General features: G+C 35.0%; 1 protein-coding gene across 1 annotated transcript; it reads left to right on the forward strand.

Moving 5' to 3' along the window:
- The first annotated feature begins 14,337 nt into the window (after nucleotides 1–14,337).
- LOC114531429 (protein ALP1-like) lies at nucleotides 14,338–14,778 on the forward strand. Its single transcript, XM_028553034.1, has one exon. The coding sequence runs from the start codon at nucleotides 14,338–14,340 to the stop codon at nucleotides 14,776–14,778; it is 441 nt and encodes a 146-aa protein (XP_028408835.1).
- Nucleotides 14,779–17,169: the final 2,391 nt, after the last annotated feature.

Genomic DNA, 17,169 nt, shown 5'->3' on the forward strand with positions numbered 1-17,169 from the left:
TTTAGACAGAGTATCATCAACAAATCTTTTGTAAAACTCTGGATCATACCGTCATGTTTTAACTTCTCTTCTAGGTGGGACAGGGACACGTTTGCCATTAGAGGGCCTAGGGGGGATCCCATAGCAACACTGTGCACTTGCATATACAACTGATTGTTGAATTGAAACAATTGATTTGTAGTGGCAATTTCAAGTAATTCGGCTAGTTGATGTCGCTGCAATTTCATAGCGTATGTCATGTTGAACCAATCATCAGTGAAGGCTTTGTCCACTAAAATTTGGATAGTCTCTTTTAATGGTACATTTGTAAACAGAGATACCACATCACAGAGAACGAATTTCTTTACAAACACTTTTACGAGGCTCATGGGAGTAAGGACTTGCTTAATGCAAACCATTTTGAAGTCTTAAGAAAATGCCAGAACAAATTCGATTGTCTTATATATGAAATGCTTTATATTAAAGAATGTCATCCTACCTTAAATATTCAAAGTGACTGCATCTGTGCAAAACTCTTTGTATAGGACTGTTGTCATTTTATTCGTATTCATTATTCTATTGTCTTAACTTAGTATTTAAATTCATAAAAATATTTTTAATCTTCACTGACTTGATAATGATGTTCAGCCAACATCGAAACGTTGTCTCTTAACTTTTTTAACATGTATATAAGCAAATATATTTTATCGCAGAACTTTATAGTCAAATATATGGCATTGTGATGTTTTTACGATGCCATGAATTAAGCAGAATTCAAAGGATCAATTCTGTGTTATCAATCCAAGGTCAAGCATCTGTAAATGTAAGTTACTCCAAATAGTCCTTAATAATGACAACCTTGTACCCAGGGTCTTTACTGGGTACAAGGTTGAATTAATCATAACAATAAATTGACTTGTTTGCCAATATCAGTATCCTTGTATCCAGTATAAAATTACTAAGAGTTTTAATACTTACCTTACTATCCGGATTACTTATCGTCATAACCTTATAAATTCTTACTGGTTATAATAGAGCAATAGGCTATAGTAATGAAACCTAATTGAATTTGTTTAAATAATGGCAAGCAGATGTGTAACTAGAGCACTAATTGGGGAGGTGAATATTCATATATTAACCCCCAAATGTATGCATATACCGTAAATGATCGATTAAGCGCCGCTACTCAAATAAGCACCACTGTTGAATAAGCGCCGCTGCACCTATTTAGGAAGATATAAATAAACGATTTTTTATTTAAATGCATTAATCCTAACATTTAAACTTTTGAGAACGACGGCCAGTATTGAAACTTCAAAGTTTTATTGTCAAATATCTCCTAACACCAAGCTCATATGACAGTTCTGATAGTTTAAATTTTCCCTTCTTCCTAAATAACTCTGTGTCTAATACTTGGGCATATCATCGATTTGCCGTATATGTTGTAAACTTAGTGAAAATCACCAGCCCAGCTTTGCGCTTTCTTTTTCCTGTAACCTCTAACAAAAGTTTGATGGATTCTATTTGCTCACTTTGAAATAAGCTCCGCTGTCGAATAAGCACCACATCTTTAAATCAATATTTTCAATAAGCGCTGCAGCGCTTAATTGATCATTTACGGTACATGTGTTTAAAAAAACACCAGGCAGAACAGAACATATGAATGAATATTCACCCCACCAATTACCACTCCAGTTATGCCCCTAGTGTCAAGCAATACATTACCAGCATGAAGCATAGCATGATTCTTTTAAAGTTATTGACATCATTAAGCATAACTTATTAGTACAAAATAGGTTATGTTTGAACCTAGACTGGGATTACTACCTATATCTTATCTATTTTTGAAAAGCAGTATGGGGGAGCACAATATATTTTCCTGAACTCAATCCTTTTACTTTTTAACTATGGTCTGTGCCTTGAGCCTATGAAGAAATACCCAATTATAAAAAACATTGGAAAGAGTTTCATAGATCATGCGGCAGAGTTGGTGTAGTCTGGACATAAATTTGTGTATGTGTTAGACAACATTGATTGGGAGGAGAAGGCCCAAGACATGAGGCAAAATTTGCAAAACAGGAGTGTTTATGCTGTAGCAACCAGTATGTGTTTAATAGAGTTTCTGATGAAGGGTTGCCCGATTCTGGTTCAAAGCAAAGTCTTAAAGATTTGCAATGTCCACCAGCTGGTGAATATCAATCGACTGGAATCTGAGGCAATCAGAAGCAGATATAGAATACTTATTGCCAGGTTTTTGTTTGAACATTTTCCTGTTTTAGCAATATTCAAGCCATATATACCTGGAGCCACTGATTGCCAACAAAGCAAGAATATGTCAGACAAGTCAGAAGTTGTGACAATGCCTATCCTAATAAAAGATGCAGAATGTGTGGATGTATTGGATCAGCTTGAGAAGTGGATGGAAGAAATACATGCAGCTGCTGGGCTATGTTCCCTCTCAGAACCTGATGATGCTGCACCAAGCATTAGGACCACATTCAGACCTGATCAATCAGCCTTGCATGTATAACTGATGATGATTCTTTACATGGTGTAAAAATACCTTGCTTTGGTGATCAACTTACTCGAGTCAGATTTGTTGGGGCAAAGGATCTCAGAGCTATGCCATTCAGCTAACCAGAGACTGGATCATCTATATCAGTTTTGTATTGTTGACTGGCACACCAAAAGAAGTTTTTTGAAGGTATGATTGACTTTGTGCCACTTTGCCCTAAAAATTTCTTAGCATTTGATTTCTTTAGTAATTTTATAACATTGGAAAGCTTGATATACTATAACATAATTAAAGCGCATATGACATTATTACCATTTTTTCACCAAAAATTTGCAAACATCAGGTGACTCGAATGATATGTATCATTCCCAGGTCGGATAAATACTTCTAAAGATATTTTGGAACAAACATGCTAAAATATAGTTTTTTTCAATAGTTGGGAGAAAAGAGTCTGAGAGTCTAATTAGGGTTTTGACGTCATATAGGGCACATAAGAATATTGACTAGTGTCACATTATGGTAAATATATGCATCAAAATTTGTATACATTGCGTTGGAAAATGCCGGCTAGATGTGTTGTATATGTTTGTTCCAAACACACCAGATGCTTAAAATTAAATAGCCCTACATCCAATACCATGTGTAATGGAGATTTGTGCCCAGAAGCAGTAAGGAAAAGAAAGAAATGGATAGACTTCGTTAAGTGCTGGGAGCCATCACAGCAAAGCCATATTTGCTCCAAACGTTTTAAGTTTGATGACTTTTTGGGAATTTGCCTGGTTTAGAACAAAGCACATTCCCTCGACTGACGAGAGGCGTAATTAGGGTTACGCCATACCCAAAGATACAAATTGCAGTTGAAAAACAGATGCAACAATACAAATTGCGGTGGAAACACAGATGGACTTATCTGAGAGATCTGCAAGGGAGATTCTATGCAAGATGAGATGTTAGAATCAGTGGACGGTTCCAGCAATTCTAAAACTGGAAAAATTCCGAATCTGGAAAGCAAAATTTAGAGAAAATCTATCTTTCGACTTATGTACTTCTCATCGACTGCAATAAATACCATACCCTTTTTGATGGCATAAAGTATTTCTGAAATACGTACAATACTCCCACCTTTTTCCGAAAAAAAAGGCGATGTTTATCGCTCAAATGCATCGTTTGCGAATATGATGAAAAAGGGTACCCTTTTTCGTCGATCTTGTTGTTAAGAAGTAAGACGATAAAAGGTACCCTTTTCGGTCTAATACGTCATTACATCGTTCGATGATAAAGGGTATCCTTTATGATGAACTTATGACCTTTATGATAAGACGAAAAAGGGTACCCTTTTTTCTTTGTTCTGCAGATATCAAGTGGGACGAAAAATGGTATGAAATTTTTTTAACTGTCGTGCCGCGCTTACGCGTAAGAAAGCACATCATTTGACTCGGCGTGTGCTTTCAAAGCCGAAGAGTATAATTTATTTTCTCGTTTAAATTAATTTTAAAGTAAAAAATGGCGGAGTACTTATAGCAGAATATCGAATATTTTTAAAGAATGCCTTCAAAAGAATCACACTTATCGGCAGATTAACACCAATTTCAAGCGGGAGTTTTCAGAGGTTAATCGTGGTTTTTTGGAAAGAAACATTCGTTTGTTCTGTCCGAAGAATGGCATAAAGAAATTGGACAATTTTCAAGTCGACAACATTGTCCAACAGTCTATCAGTGAGGTATGGTATAGTATGAAAGATTATCCACACTGAACCATTTGAATATAACACACGTGTGCATATTGTTGAACAGGTAGGAGCGTCCTATGGTTGGAAAATGATGGCTGGCTATATTAACAGGAAAGGACATTGTCTCAGTTGTCATCAGGTTCGTGCGTCACTGCAACGTGTCAACCCAGTTGACCACAACAGAAGGAGAGATGATATTGTTTGAAGGCAAAATCCTGTGCCATATAATGCTCCTTACTACGGAAACAAGTTACATTGCGATCAAAATGAAAAGTTGGCCATGTATGGTTGCACGCTTTACATGTTCAGTGATGGCTGCAGCTCAAAAATAATAAAGATGTGTTGCATGCCTAGAAAAAACACTACTGTTATATACTCACAGTTCAGGTCAGTAATTCAATAAAATATCGCACTCGTATCACAAAAATATTTTCAGTATTCAATTTTGGAGCTCAATGTATAGAATAGATTTTTCTCATTATGCCGAGCAAAACGGCCTATGAAGCAAATTTTTTGTGTATACATGCCTGTGTAATTTTTTGACAGGGAGATTTTGGTCATCGAAGGTAATGGGACATGGTGCAAGTCGATCATGGGACAGAAGCGTGCCTTATGTTGTTCATTCAAGATTATTTGAAGAATCATAGAGGGAATGTCACTTCTCCACCCTATGTCCAGACGCGGTCTAGAGAGGTACACATTATAATGGCGAATTCTTATTATAAATATGAGAGCCCAACATATAACATTTAAGAAAGCCATCAAAACAATTTAAAGTTTAAAAGTAAATATATTTGTAATGTTTCGTCTTTAACCTAAGACATCTTCAGACAAGTGATATAAAATTACATGAGATTTGAGTATATATAACCTATTTACATATGTAAATTAATGACGGATAGGAAGGTATAAGATAGTACATGACAAAACCGCACAGACAAAGGGACATAAACACAATACAAAAACTATGAAAACACATTACAGAAGATTAAGTGGGATTGAACTGCCCTGGATGTTAAGTGAGGGTTTGAGTTTGGAGATGAGGAGGCTTTCATGAATCATGAGTTCATGTTTGTCAGAACATGAAGAAAGAATTTTAAAATCATCAAAGTCGGCACAGTGCCCTGCAGTGGTTATGTGGGAGAAGATGCTGGACAAAACTGGACTAGATGACGGTTTTCCAGTTATAGGGGAAATTCCCAAGTTTTCCGATACTCTGGTGTGTAGATGGCGTGTGGTTTGACCCACGTACGATGCGGAACAGCATCGACACTTGAAAAGGTATACAACAATCCTTGGACCATGTTCCTACTTTTCTTAATTACCTAAACTGCCAGCACCCTAATATCTCCTTTACATCTGAATTGGAAAGAGACCGAAAGCTGCCTTTCCTAGGTATTGAAATAACTCGCTCAAGAGGTAAATTCTCCACCTCTGTTTATCGTAAACCCACTTTTACCGGTCTTTTTACCAACTTCCACAGTTTCATTCCTGTTGAATATAAACGCTCTTTAATCTCCTGTTTACTTCACTGAATCTTCAACCTCTGTTCTAGTTATGAAAATTTTCATATCCAACTTGAGGTTGTTAGGAATTTGTTCAACTTAAATAGTTATCCCGCTCTTATATTTGACAAATTAGTTCGTCGCTTCCTTAACAACACCTTTGAACCAAAACCACTTATTCACACAGTTTCAAAGAAAATGGTTTATTTTAAGTATTTTTGCCTTCCCTTCACTGGTTCCCACTCACTTCAGATTCGCAATCAAATGACTTGACTTTGTAATGCTGCTTATCCGCATCTTAATATTTGCTTTGTTTTTCGTTCCACCACACGTATTTCTTCCTTTTTTCCATTTAAGGATAAAGTTCCCAAGTTTCTGAGATCTGGTGTTTTATACCTTTTCAAGTGTCGATGCTGTTCCGCATCGTACGTGGGTCAAACCACACGCCATCTACACACCAGAGTATTGGAAAACTTGGGAATTTCCCCTATAACTGGAAAACTATCATCTAGTCCAGTTTTGTCCAACATCTTCTCTCACATAACCACTGCAGGGCACTGTGCCGACTTTGATGATTTTAAAATTCTTTCTTCATGTTCTGACAAACATGAACTCATGATTCATGAAAGCCTCCTCATCTCCAAACTCAAACCCTCACTTAACATCCAGGGCAGTTCAATCCCACTTAATCTTCTGTAATGTGTTTTCATAGTTTTTGTATTGTGTTTATGTCCCTTCGTCTGTGCGGTTTTCTCATGTACTATCTTATACCTTCCAATCTGTCATTAATTTACATATGTAAATAGATTATATATACTCAAATCTCATGTAATTTTATATCACTTGTCTGAAGATGTCTTAGGTTAAAGACGAAATGTTACAAATATATTTACTTTTAAACTTTAAATTGTTTTGATGGCTTTCTTAAATGTTATATGTTGGGCTCTCATATTTATAATAAGAATTCGCCATTATAATGTGTACCTCTCTAGACTGCGTCTGGACATAGGGTGGAGAAGTGACATTCCCTCTATGATTCTTCAAATAATCTTGAATGAACAACATAAGGCACGCTTCTGTCCCATGATCGACTCGCACCATGTCCCAAATGCCTTCGATGACCAAAATCTCCCTGTCAAAAAATTACACAGGCATGTATACACAAAAAATTTGCTTCATAGGCCGTTTTGCTTGGCATAATGAGAAAAATCTATTCTATACATTGAGCTCCAAAATTGAATACTGAAAATATTTTTGTGATACGAGTGCGATATTTTATTGAATTACTGACCTGAAATGTGAGTATATAACAGTAGTGTTTTTCCTAGGCATGCAACACATCTTTATTATTTTTGAGCTGCAGCCATCACTGAACATGTAAAGCGTGCAACCATACATGGCCAACTTTTCATTTTGATCGCAATGTAACTTGTTTCCGTAGTAAGGAGCATTATATAGCACAGGATTTTGCCTTCGAACAATATCATCTCTCCTTCTGTTGTGGTCAACTGGGTTGACACGTTGCAGTGACGCACAAACCTGATGACGACTGAGACAATGTCCTTTACTGTTAATATAGCCAGCCGTCATTTTCCGACCATAGGACGCTCCTACCTGTTCAACAATATGCACACATGTGTTATATTCAAATGGTTCAGTGTGGATAATCTTTCATACTATACCATACCTCACTGATAGACTGTTGGACAATGTTGTCGACTTGAAAATTGTCCAATTTCTTTATGCCATTCTTCGGACAGAACAAACGAATGTTTCTTTCCAAAAAACCACGATTAACCTCTGAAAACTCCCGCTTGAAATTGGCGTTAATCTGCCGATAAGTGTGATTCTTTTGAAGGCATTCTTTAAAAATATTCGATATTCTGCTATAAGTACTCCGCCATTTTTTACTTTAAAATTAATTTAAACGAGAAAATAAATTATACTCTTCCGCTTTAAAAGCGCACGCCGAGTCAAATAATGTGCTTTCTTACGCGTAAGCGCGGCACGATACCATTTTTCGTCCCACTTGATATCTGCAGAACAAAGAAAAAAGGGTACCCTTTTTCGTCTTATCATAAAGGTCATAAGTTCATCATAAAGGATACCCTTTATCATCGAACGATGTAATGACGTATAAGACCGAAAAGGGTACCTTTTATCGTCTTACTTCTTAACAACAAGATCGACGAAAAATTTTTTTCATCATATTCGCAAACGATGCATTTGAGCGATAAACATGGCCTTTTTTTTCGCCATCGAAAAACTTTATGCCATCGATACTTTATGCCATCGAAAAGGGTATGGTATTTATTGCAGTCGATGAGAAGTACATAAGTCGAAAGATAGATTTTCTCTAAATTTTGCTTTCCAGATTCGGAATTTTTCCAGTTTTAGAATTGCCGGAACCGTCCACTGATTAGTTACGCATGTTTTAGATTTATTTATCAAGAAATTATGTTGGTAATTCATTCGAGTTGAACATTCTAAATGCGTTTTTAATTTATGAGACAAAGTGCATGCCATAGTGAGGAATTGGAACCATCTGTTACAACAGATTAAGACACTGGCACAAAGAGCAAACATTGCAAGAAATCTCATAAGGGCATAAGTTTGTTGCAAATTGCCCACAGAACAAAAGAACTGAGAAAATTTATTGGTTAATCTTTCTTATTTCAATTTGAGATTTAAAAGCACCCAAATTTAAACCAATATATCTTACTGCTGATCCTTGTTTGAGCAAGTCAACTCATACATCAAGTAAATAATTGTTTATAAGACATAGTTTACATACCACTTATTAACCGAATTTGAGGTCCGCACTAGAAAAATATCAGACTGAGGTCTTGACAGTGCGGACAGAGCGATAGCAAAGTCCGTACATAAAAGACCGAGGTCTGATATTTTTCCAGTACGGATCGAACGTATTCGGTTAATAAGGGATTTATTATATGTCATACAGTATTTAGTTTATTTATTTATACAATGCGCTGCAGCATTCTTGCCGGCCAGTCGCCAAGCAAGCACTGAAGTGTCTTCCAAAACTTTTGTTTTCTACTTGTTAAATAAGAATGATACAGTAATATGAACAAAAATCAAAGATGAATAAATATAATATTCACATGTACCAAATAGTGCTCTTCTTCGTCCATTCTCCGTCGATATTTTTCGTGTCAAAAATAAAAGTGTAAGCTTGTTTTTGTTCAAAAATATAAGAGTAGGACCGTTACTACGGCAACGGTCTAATACAGGGGGATTCCAGACTGGCAAAGAACCAATCAGCGCACGCCATTTTAGTCACGAGACCGTGTGCGATATAATAAATTGCTATATTGCCTTGGGGTTGTTTCCATAACACTGGTTCTCATATGAATACATAGAAGTTGTCCAAAAATTAGGCCACTAGGACAAAAAGTGTTAAAGCAGTAAGCTCTGTTACTCATTGTTGAAAAATAGATATATTAAATATATATAAAGAACGAATATGTAACATTATAGCATTATATATTATATATCAATAAACATGTAACATAAATAAATATTAATAAAACACCAACATGTAACATTTATTTATGTAAGACATAACTATGGACGCATGGTGGTAATGGTATTCTTAATTTGCCCAATTTGCCCTACACAAGTTTGGTAACACTTTGTCTTAGTGGCCTCATTTTTTTAAACTTCTATGTATTCCTCTCATATGAGAACCAGTGCTCATGGAAACAACCCCAAGCCTATATAACAATGTAAACAATGTCACTATGTCTTATAAAACTAGAGATCTAAGGATAGTGCAAAGTTTTCATGCCCTGTAATATGTAAGCAACCAGACATTTGTCCCAACATAAACATTTTGACTTATGCCAGTAAAAACATAATGAACTAGGTTAAGCATTAATCAAAAAGAAATTACTTAAAGTACTCAAGTTACGTTAGCTGCGGATACTGATACTGTCTATTAAATTATAATTGTAGTTGCGATTATAATTGTAAATGAGCATGCTTTAGATTGGCTCAAGTTTTAAAGCAGTCACATAACATTTGATTTACAGGTGATTTTTTTTATCCTGAACTGAAGGTATTTTGTGTTTGGGCTCCAAATTTGCCTTTGAAGAGTTCATTATGTTTAGAAATAAAATGTGCAATGTTAATATTTTACCATGTAATATTCTACAGACAATGTTCAAGAGACATTACAAGAACTCTGGAAGGGAGAAAGAAATGCTGCAATTTTTTAGAGAAAGCTGAACCGAAGAAATGTCACTGTCGAGGTAAAGCACTACGAGGATTGTGAGCAGCTATTTTACATTGTTGGTAAGTGTTTTGTGATTGAGGCCCTTTGGAATTTTTCTAAATGGATGACAAAAAACACAAGTCAGCAGCAAACAGTTTTTATAGCAGTATGCAAGAAGAATACAGAAAGAGCTAAATTGTCCAGGTGGCTTGACAAATTTTTGTGATGAGTTTCTTTTCATTGATGATGAGGATGTGTATGATGAAGATAGAAACAGCATTGAAAATGATGGTGTTTGGAGCTATGAAATCAACATCGTAAAGTGTTTTATGTTTCTTGATGATTTCAAGGATGCTATCTCCTCAGGCAATGGTGAACACCTCCTAATCCTGCAAAAACAACTGAGTTTGCTATTGAAATGCTCATCAATATCCTACAGTCCAAAGTGTTGCCCTCAACCATCAAAGCTCAATAGCTCATCTCTGTAAATGGGCTGCTATGGTGAACTGGAAAGGTGGTACTGGCAAAAATATTGAAGTTGATCTTTTCCAAGGAAACAGGAACTGCAAGATGAAGAAGTTGATTCGTGCAATGGGTGCCAACAAGCCTGAAAAAGCAATAAGTAGAGCAAGTAAAGCATCAATAGTAGTGACAAAATAGTGGAGCCATTTGAACATAAAGTTAACATTCATCCAAAGTCAACCACACACTCACACAAATCCGCAACTGATGATGAAAAAATTATAAGCAGAGACATAAGAATCTTGAGGCCTTTCAAGAAGAATGGAAGATCATTTGAGTCTTTTTGAAATCCACCCAATCATTATTACATAAGGATAAGTTTACAACATGGATTGATAGGCACAAGAAACATATTTAAATGCACTATTCTTCAGAAGATGCCGAACTGTCACATGAGTGATTATTGCCTGTGCCACAAAACTGTGAGTGATCTATCTCAAACAAGTATTTGATAGTTTTGTTAAGCGAACTGCAAAAAATTGAATCAATCCACAATTTGATCCGTAAATTACAAATGCAAAATTTCTTTCATCTTAACCCATTGTTTAAAAAAATGATAATTTTTTAGGCACACAAAATTGTGTTCTGCTACTGATTTTAAAGTCATGACAATAATTATCAATAATTTTAGAATCTCAGGGGCATGCAATTATGTATGTTCAATAAATAGTTGTTTTGGAAAATGTTCAATTTGTCCTTTACTATATATAGTAGTATTTGAGGCTCATGAATTGAAAAGATGAGAAACTTGTATATATGATATGATTTGTTGATTTCAGCTGTATCCATTTTGATTGTATCATAGGCGGCCCAAAATTAGCGGCCGAAAAATTTTTCGGCAATTTGTCAATGTAATGTATAATATATAATTATATATTATGTATATATGTAATTATATATTATACATTACATTACATTTCATGAAATGTATCACACATTTCATGAAACAAAAAAATTGTTTTCAATGGTTGTAATTGTAAAGAAATCTAATACTTACAGAAACTTTAGCATAGAATGGCTTATTAGCCTATAGAAAAATTTTATATCAGTTTTATATAAATGTATTGTAAATAACACACATTTGCACTTGCACTGGTCATATGAACACAAATCTTAGGAATTTGTACATTGTAAATTTTAAGATTTTTTAGAGAATATATATATTTAATATTGGCAAATTATTTACACTAATTCTATTTTTCCTTCCTGTCAGTCATTCAAAATTACAATAGAGGAATGGTGATCGACATTGACAATACATTGTCTGAAACCTAAACAGTCCCATGTTCCATTATAACAATAATTACCAATCCTCTACCGCAAATTTGTTTGGTTGTCCATATGTTCAAGCATAAGGAACAAACACACTGCTTCTCACAATCTGCACTCCTAATCTGCTACATAATCCTTTCTGAAATCACTTCCCCTGTAATGAAATTGAATGTAACTTAAGCTTCACATTGAGCACATTATATTGACATAAGGTTTGATTTCTAAAAACTACTTAGAGCATTTAAAAGTTGATCAGCCTGGATTCTATAGTGTGATCCTAGGAGGAAAAACACTTTTAGAAACGTAACTTCATAGTTGATACTAACCAGTCTAATAATTTACAGTGAGCTCCCTCTATAACAATTTCAAGGGCAATTTCTTGGTATATTTCAATCAACAATAATTTGCATCCATATTTGCTTCAAATAAGTGTTTCTGGAAGTTCAAAGACAATGTTGTATTGACCTATTGATAGTCAAAATGCATTTTGGTGAGGTCTAGCTTAGGCAATCTAGAACCAAAAGAAGGGACAATCCAGATTTCAAGGTTTAGGACAGGCTGAAACGTGCTTTCATTACAAAACACTTGTCCAAAGTTACACCAAGGCACAGAGAAAGAATATGTACAGGGCGACCACTCTTTTGATTTCACTGTCCCCCTGCTTAAGTGACTCCATACAGTCCACGAAAGTCCCACACATTGCTCCAGCAAGTGTTTTCTTGTCGAATAGTATAGAAAAATGCTGTTTGAAAGGTGAAAAATTATTTTTTTTTAAAAATGGAAGGTGATTTTGTGGTGTTGAACCTTAAATTTTAAAACTTAATGGTATGGGGCCGCTGTAATTGGTGAAAACTGTAGCGTGCACCCTGCCAATTTTCCATATTATATATTGTTGTAAATATACTGGTAAATGTTGCATCATACTTGGCAAAGTTAATAAATAAATAAATAAGTAAGCGTAATGGTAAACGTAATGGACATATGTGTTTTCTGCCTTATCATTAAAATAGTTTGCTTTGTCCCTCCATTACATCTAAATAATTTTATTTTGTTTGCAACAAGGTTTTCACCTTGGTTTATGTATGGTAACTGTAAAAGGTAGGATCATTTATGTCTATAAATGATAATATAGGGTCTATGAATTATATATTATATCGAAACAACATGTAGGCAGCGCAAAAGCTGGGTGAATTGCTGGGTGAAGCTGCCTCCATTTTGAAATTGTTGACAACCTCGAGTCGTGTGTGAGGCATCCACGCGTGGTACACGCAAACTTGAATACGCTTCAGTGGGGTATTCGACTTTTATAGCATAATGTGAAAATTTTGATGGAACTCCATGATTAATTTACTGATCACGTGGTACAAATCGAGCTTTCTGATTGGATGATTTACAGTTGAGTTATTATATTGAAAAAAGTTTTATATTATTAAATATGCCACCTGGTATACAGATAAACAGACATAAATAAAGATATACTGTTAGTTAACACATGTTCGTAAATCCTTGCGAATGTTGAAGAACTAGAATAGAGTACTTTATGTTGCACTACTGAAGTGTCTCTTAATAAGCTATTCTCTAGTATAAGTAAGATGCATTTTATAGTGTTACATAAAGTATGCATTTTATAGTGTTACATGTCACAAGTCCTACATAAATACATTTATAAATACATTTAGTACTACCCACATCAGTACATTTATAAATACATTTAGTATTACATCAGACCTCTCAACTCACACGATTTTGTTGTGTGACACACAATTTTAGGCCTTATCTCATGACAAGGCCTAGTTTTCACACAAGCATGAGTTAGATGATTGTATTTTTAAGTTAGAAGACCATTGGTTTATAATTGTTATATGTAATATAGTTATATACAGTAGCTATGCCGCTCGGACAGACTTCTATTAACTTCTAAGATATTTATTCATTTCTGCAGAGAAGCCAATTGCATAATAAGCGTCTATGGTTCAAATGCGTATTACTATAATTGTGTTCCTTTTGGAAATCTGGATTTTTAGGATCCTGATTTTTTAGATTTGTATAACAAATGAAACGCGATATTAGATTAATCGATTTTGATTGATGGAATTTATGTAAAGTATCGCAGGCCCTTCCTTTTTCTAAATGTGAATGTGAATGTTTTGACTCAGAATTCACAGCTAGTACAAATGAAAAAATGTTGCCAATAGTTTTGACGTTTATTCCAAATACAGAAAGACAACCTGCAGTCAGAATCCATGAGTATGCAGAGTGCATTGTGCCTAGTTACTCCGATGGTTCATTTCGTTTGCATTTTCGTCTCTCACGCAGCAGTGCAGAAATTTTGGTAGGACTTTTAGTTGATTGTCCGGAAGTTCCAAGTCAGCACTTGAGAGGGGGACCTCCAGTGACAGTTGAAAAACAACTACTTATAACACTTTGGTTTTTGGGCAATCCAGAAACAATATGATCAGTATCTGACCAATTTAACGTCACCAAGTCTAGTGTATTTAGAATTGTTAGAAGTATTTGTCATGCTATTGTGAATAAATTGGTTACTTAATTCATTTGCTGGCCAAGCGGGGACCGTGTGAAAATGGTAATGGAGAAATTTCAGAGCCAGAAAGGTCTTCCACATTGCATTGGTGTGGTTGATGGAACACATATACCAATCAAGGCTCCTTATGACAATCCAGAGCAGTATGTAAACACAAAGAAATTTCACTCTCTACAGCTTCAACGAGTGTGTGATCCAGATCGATTTTTCACTGATGTTTACTGTGCTTATCCTGGATCTGTACACGATGCTCACGTCCTTCGAAATTCTCCACTGTACCAAGATGCAGAACAATCAGAATCGGAAATGTTTCCGGGAAGTTCTTATATCATTGGGGATGCAGCTTATCCTCTAAAAACCTGGCTCATTACTGGTTTCAAGAATGATGGTAAACTTACCAGAGAGCAACGAGAGTTCAACTACCATCTAAGGTCCACGCACATGAAAATTGAACATACATTTGGTCTACTCAAAGGGTGATTCAGGAAATTAAAAGTAGTCATGGATATTGGCAAAGCTCAAGATATTCCTCTTCTTGTGACTGCTGCTTGTGTTTTAAATAATTTATGTTTACTCAATGAAGATGACATTGAAATGTTTTTGGAATTGGATATTGATCAAGAAGTTAACAACTTTCAAAACATTTTTGCTGAACAAGAAGATGCTAAAAAAAAGAGAGCTGAAATCATGCAACTTGTTTGACTTTGACAGCTGAATCTTACAGCTAAAAATTATGTCACATGTACAAATCCATTATGTAACTATTATCAACTGTTATTTTTTTTCAGAAAGATCTCTTTCATACAGATTAAGTAGGTGATCAAAACGCTCCATGTTTTCTTTGTGCATTTCCTCCATTTTTTGCATGCTTTTCTCATTTTCTTTCCCTAATTCTTCTTGGATGTTGACTAAACTCTCAGTAACACTAAATCTTCTTTTTGTTGCCTTTCCCTTCTTCTGTACTTCATCTTTTTTGACCATGTGGTCATTGTCTGGACTGTGAGGATCTTCTCCTGTTTCTTTGTTATCAACATCTTCCTTATTAACAACTTTATACTCCTTTCTATTAGAGCATTCTGCCACTGGCTCAACTGATGGATTACTTGCAAATATTTCATTTACACGTTTTGAAACTATTACCACTCTTGTTGTTGTGATCAACCGTCTTAACATGTGTCTGTTTTAGGTTTTTGAATTTAACCTGACATTTGTCACTGGAATAAGGATAACTATGCTAATTAATTTCTTTAGAGATTTCCTTCCAAATGGATTTTTTCTTCCATTTTGGATCTTGAAATTGTTCTTCATGGGCTTTGTAAAGTAATATTAACTTCAAAACTTCAGGTTTGGTCCACTTCTGAATCTGGTTCTCTGAGGACTTACCATATATTTCTGCTGTGCTAGTAGCTTTTGTTGCATCTTAGTTGTTTTTTGTTGCTGTTTCCCCTTTCTTTCCAGCCATAGTTGCAACCTCGTGTGCTCCAAGTGAGTGTAACATATTTAGATCAATAGTATCAAAGTTGTTTTCTACAAATGAAAACAATGATAGGAATACCTTTCAAAACCACAAAAAATATTCAGAACCACCCAAAAACAACTACATGTAGTAAGTAGTAACAGTGAAAATACAATATTTTTTTACAAAGCAGGACATTAAATTACTTGAATATTTTATAAGATGTTTAGAACATCATAGCAAAAAAATTACTTGAGTAATCTGTTTCACAGCTGAATTAACAAAATCTTTTGTTGGTTGTATAAAATGAACATGCCCCACTGCCTAAATTGTGAAATCCAGAACTATGTGACTGAAAGGGGCACACAGCATTCAGGGTTTTCACATAATTTTTCAGATGTAGTTCCCACTTCCAAGTACATTGGCTCTTCTAAAACGTTTAAAAATGTAAAAAAAATTAAAAATAAGTGTTTGTTTTTATTTATCATAACTTTGAAAAAGGCAAAACTAAGTTGATTTTATAATTATTTGTTTGATATTATAAAAACGTACCTTCAATTTGTTTTGCCTCCATTTCGTGCCCTTTTCAACTCTTTGCCTGTGTGGTAACAGTCTTCCCGCGAGGTACAATGCCGAGAAGCAAGCGAATCGATCAGAAAAGCTCCAAAGTTGCAAAAGGAACAGAAAATCAGAGGAAAATCGAGATCTGGCTTATGATTGAATCCATGAAATCCACGTCTGACTGCAGATTGTTTGGATTCGAATCAAATTCAGGATTTTCAAAAATGGAACACTTAACCTTTAATGTGATTTCAGAAATGTTTTCAGGCTTGAACAAAAGGAAGGCGACTTATGAGTCTGGGAACTAAAAACTTTAAATCTCAAGTTCAAAATGGCGCCTGATGCATATTTTAATAAATTTAGTTGACAAAATTAATATAGATGAAATAAACACATTTTCAGACCCCAGAATCTGAGTCTGCCACTGCTTCTAGTGAAAGAACAGATATTTCTTCATCTTCTCCCAGACAGAAAAAAGCAGGAAAGTTATCTAGTGCAGCCACTTACAAAACCAAATTCAATGCAAACTGGAAGAAAGACCATCCATTATTACCTCTGTTCAAGGTGATCTGTACAGGTAATGGTAAACTAATTATATCAATTAGAAATACCAGAATGAGAATGACAAAATTACATTTTATTTAACCATAGGTCTCGTTGTAACATATGTGATAAAAAAGTGAAATGTGACCACATGGGGAAACAGGATATTGTTAAGCACTGCAACACGAAAAATCATTCAGATTTGGCCAAAGCACTTAGAGATCTGAAGAATGGGAAAGGACTGAAGCAGAACTTCAGATGGCTGTTTTGACTGCTAGCTCTAATGTACCATTGGCATTTCATGATAAATT

This window comes from Dendronephthya gigantea, unplaced genomic scaffold (assembly GCF_004324835.1).
Source record: "Dendronephthya gigantea isolate DGI-Jeju-01 unplaced genomic scaffold, DenGig_1.0 000071F, whole genome shotgun sequence".
Classification (NCBI taxonomy): Eukaryota; Metazoa; Cnidaria; class Anthozoa; order Malacalcyonacea; family Nephtheidae; genus Dendronephthya; species Dendronephthya gigantea.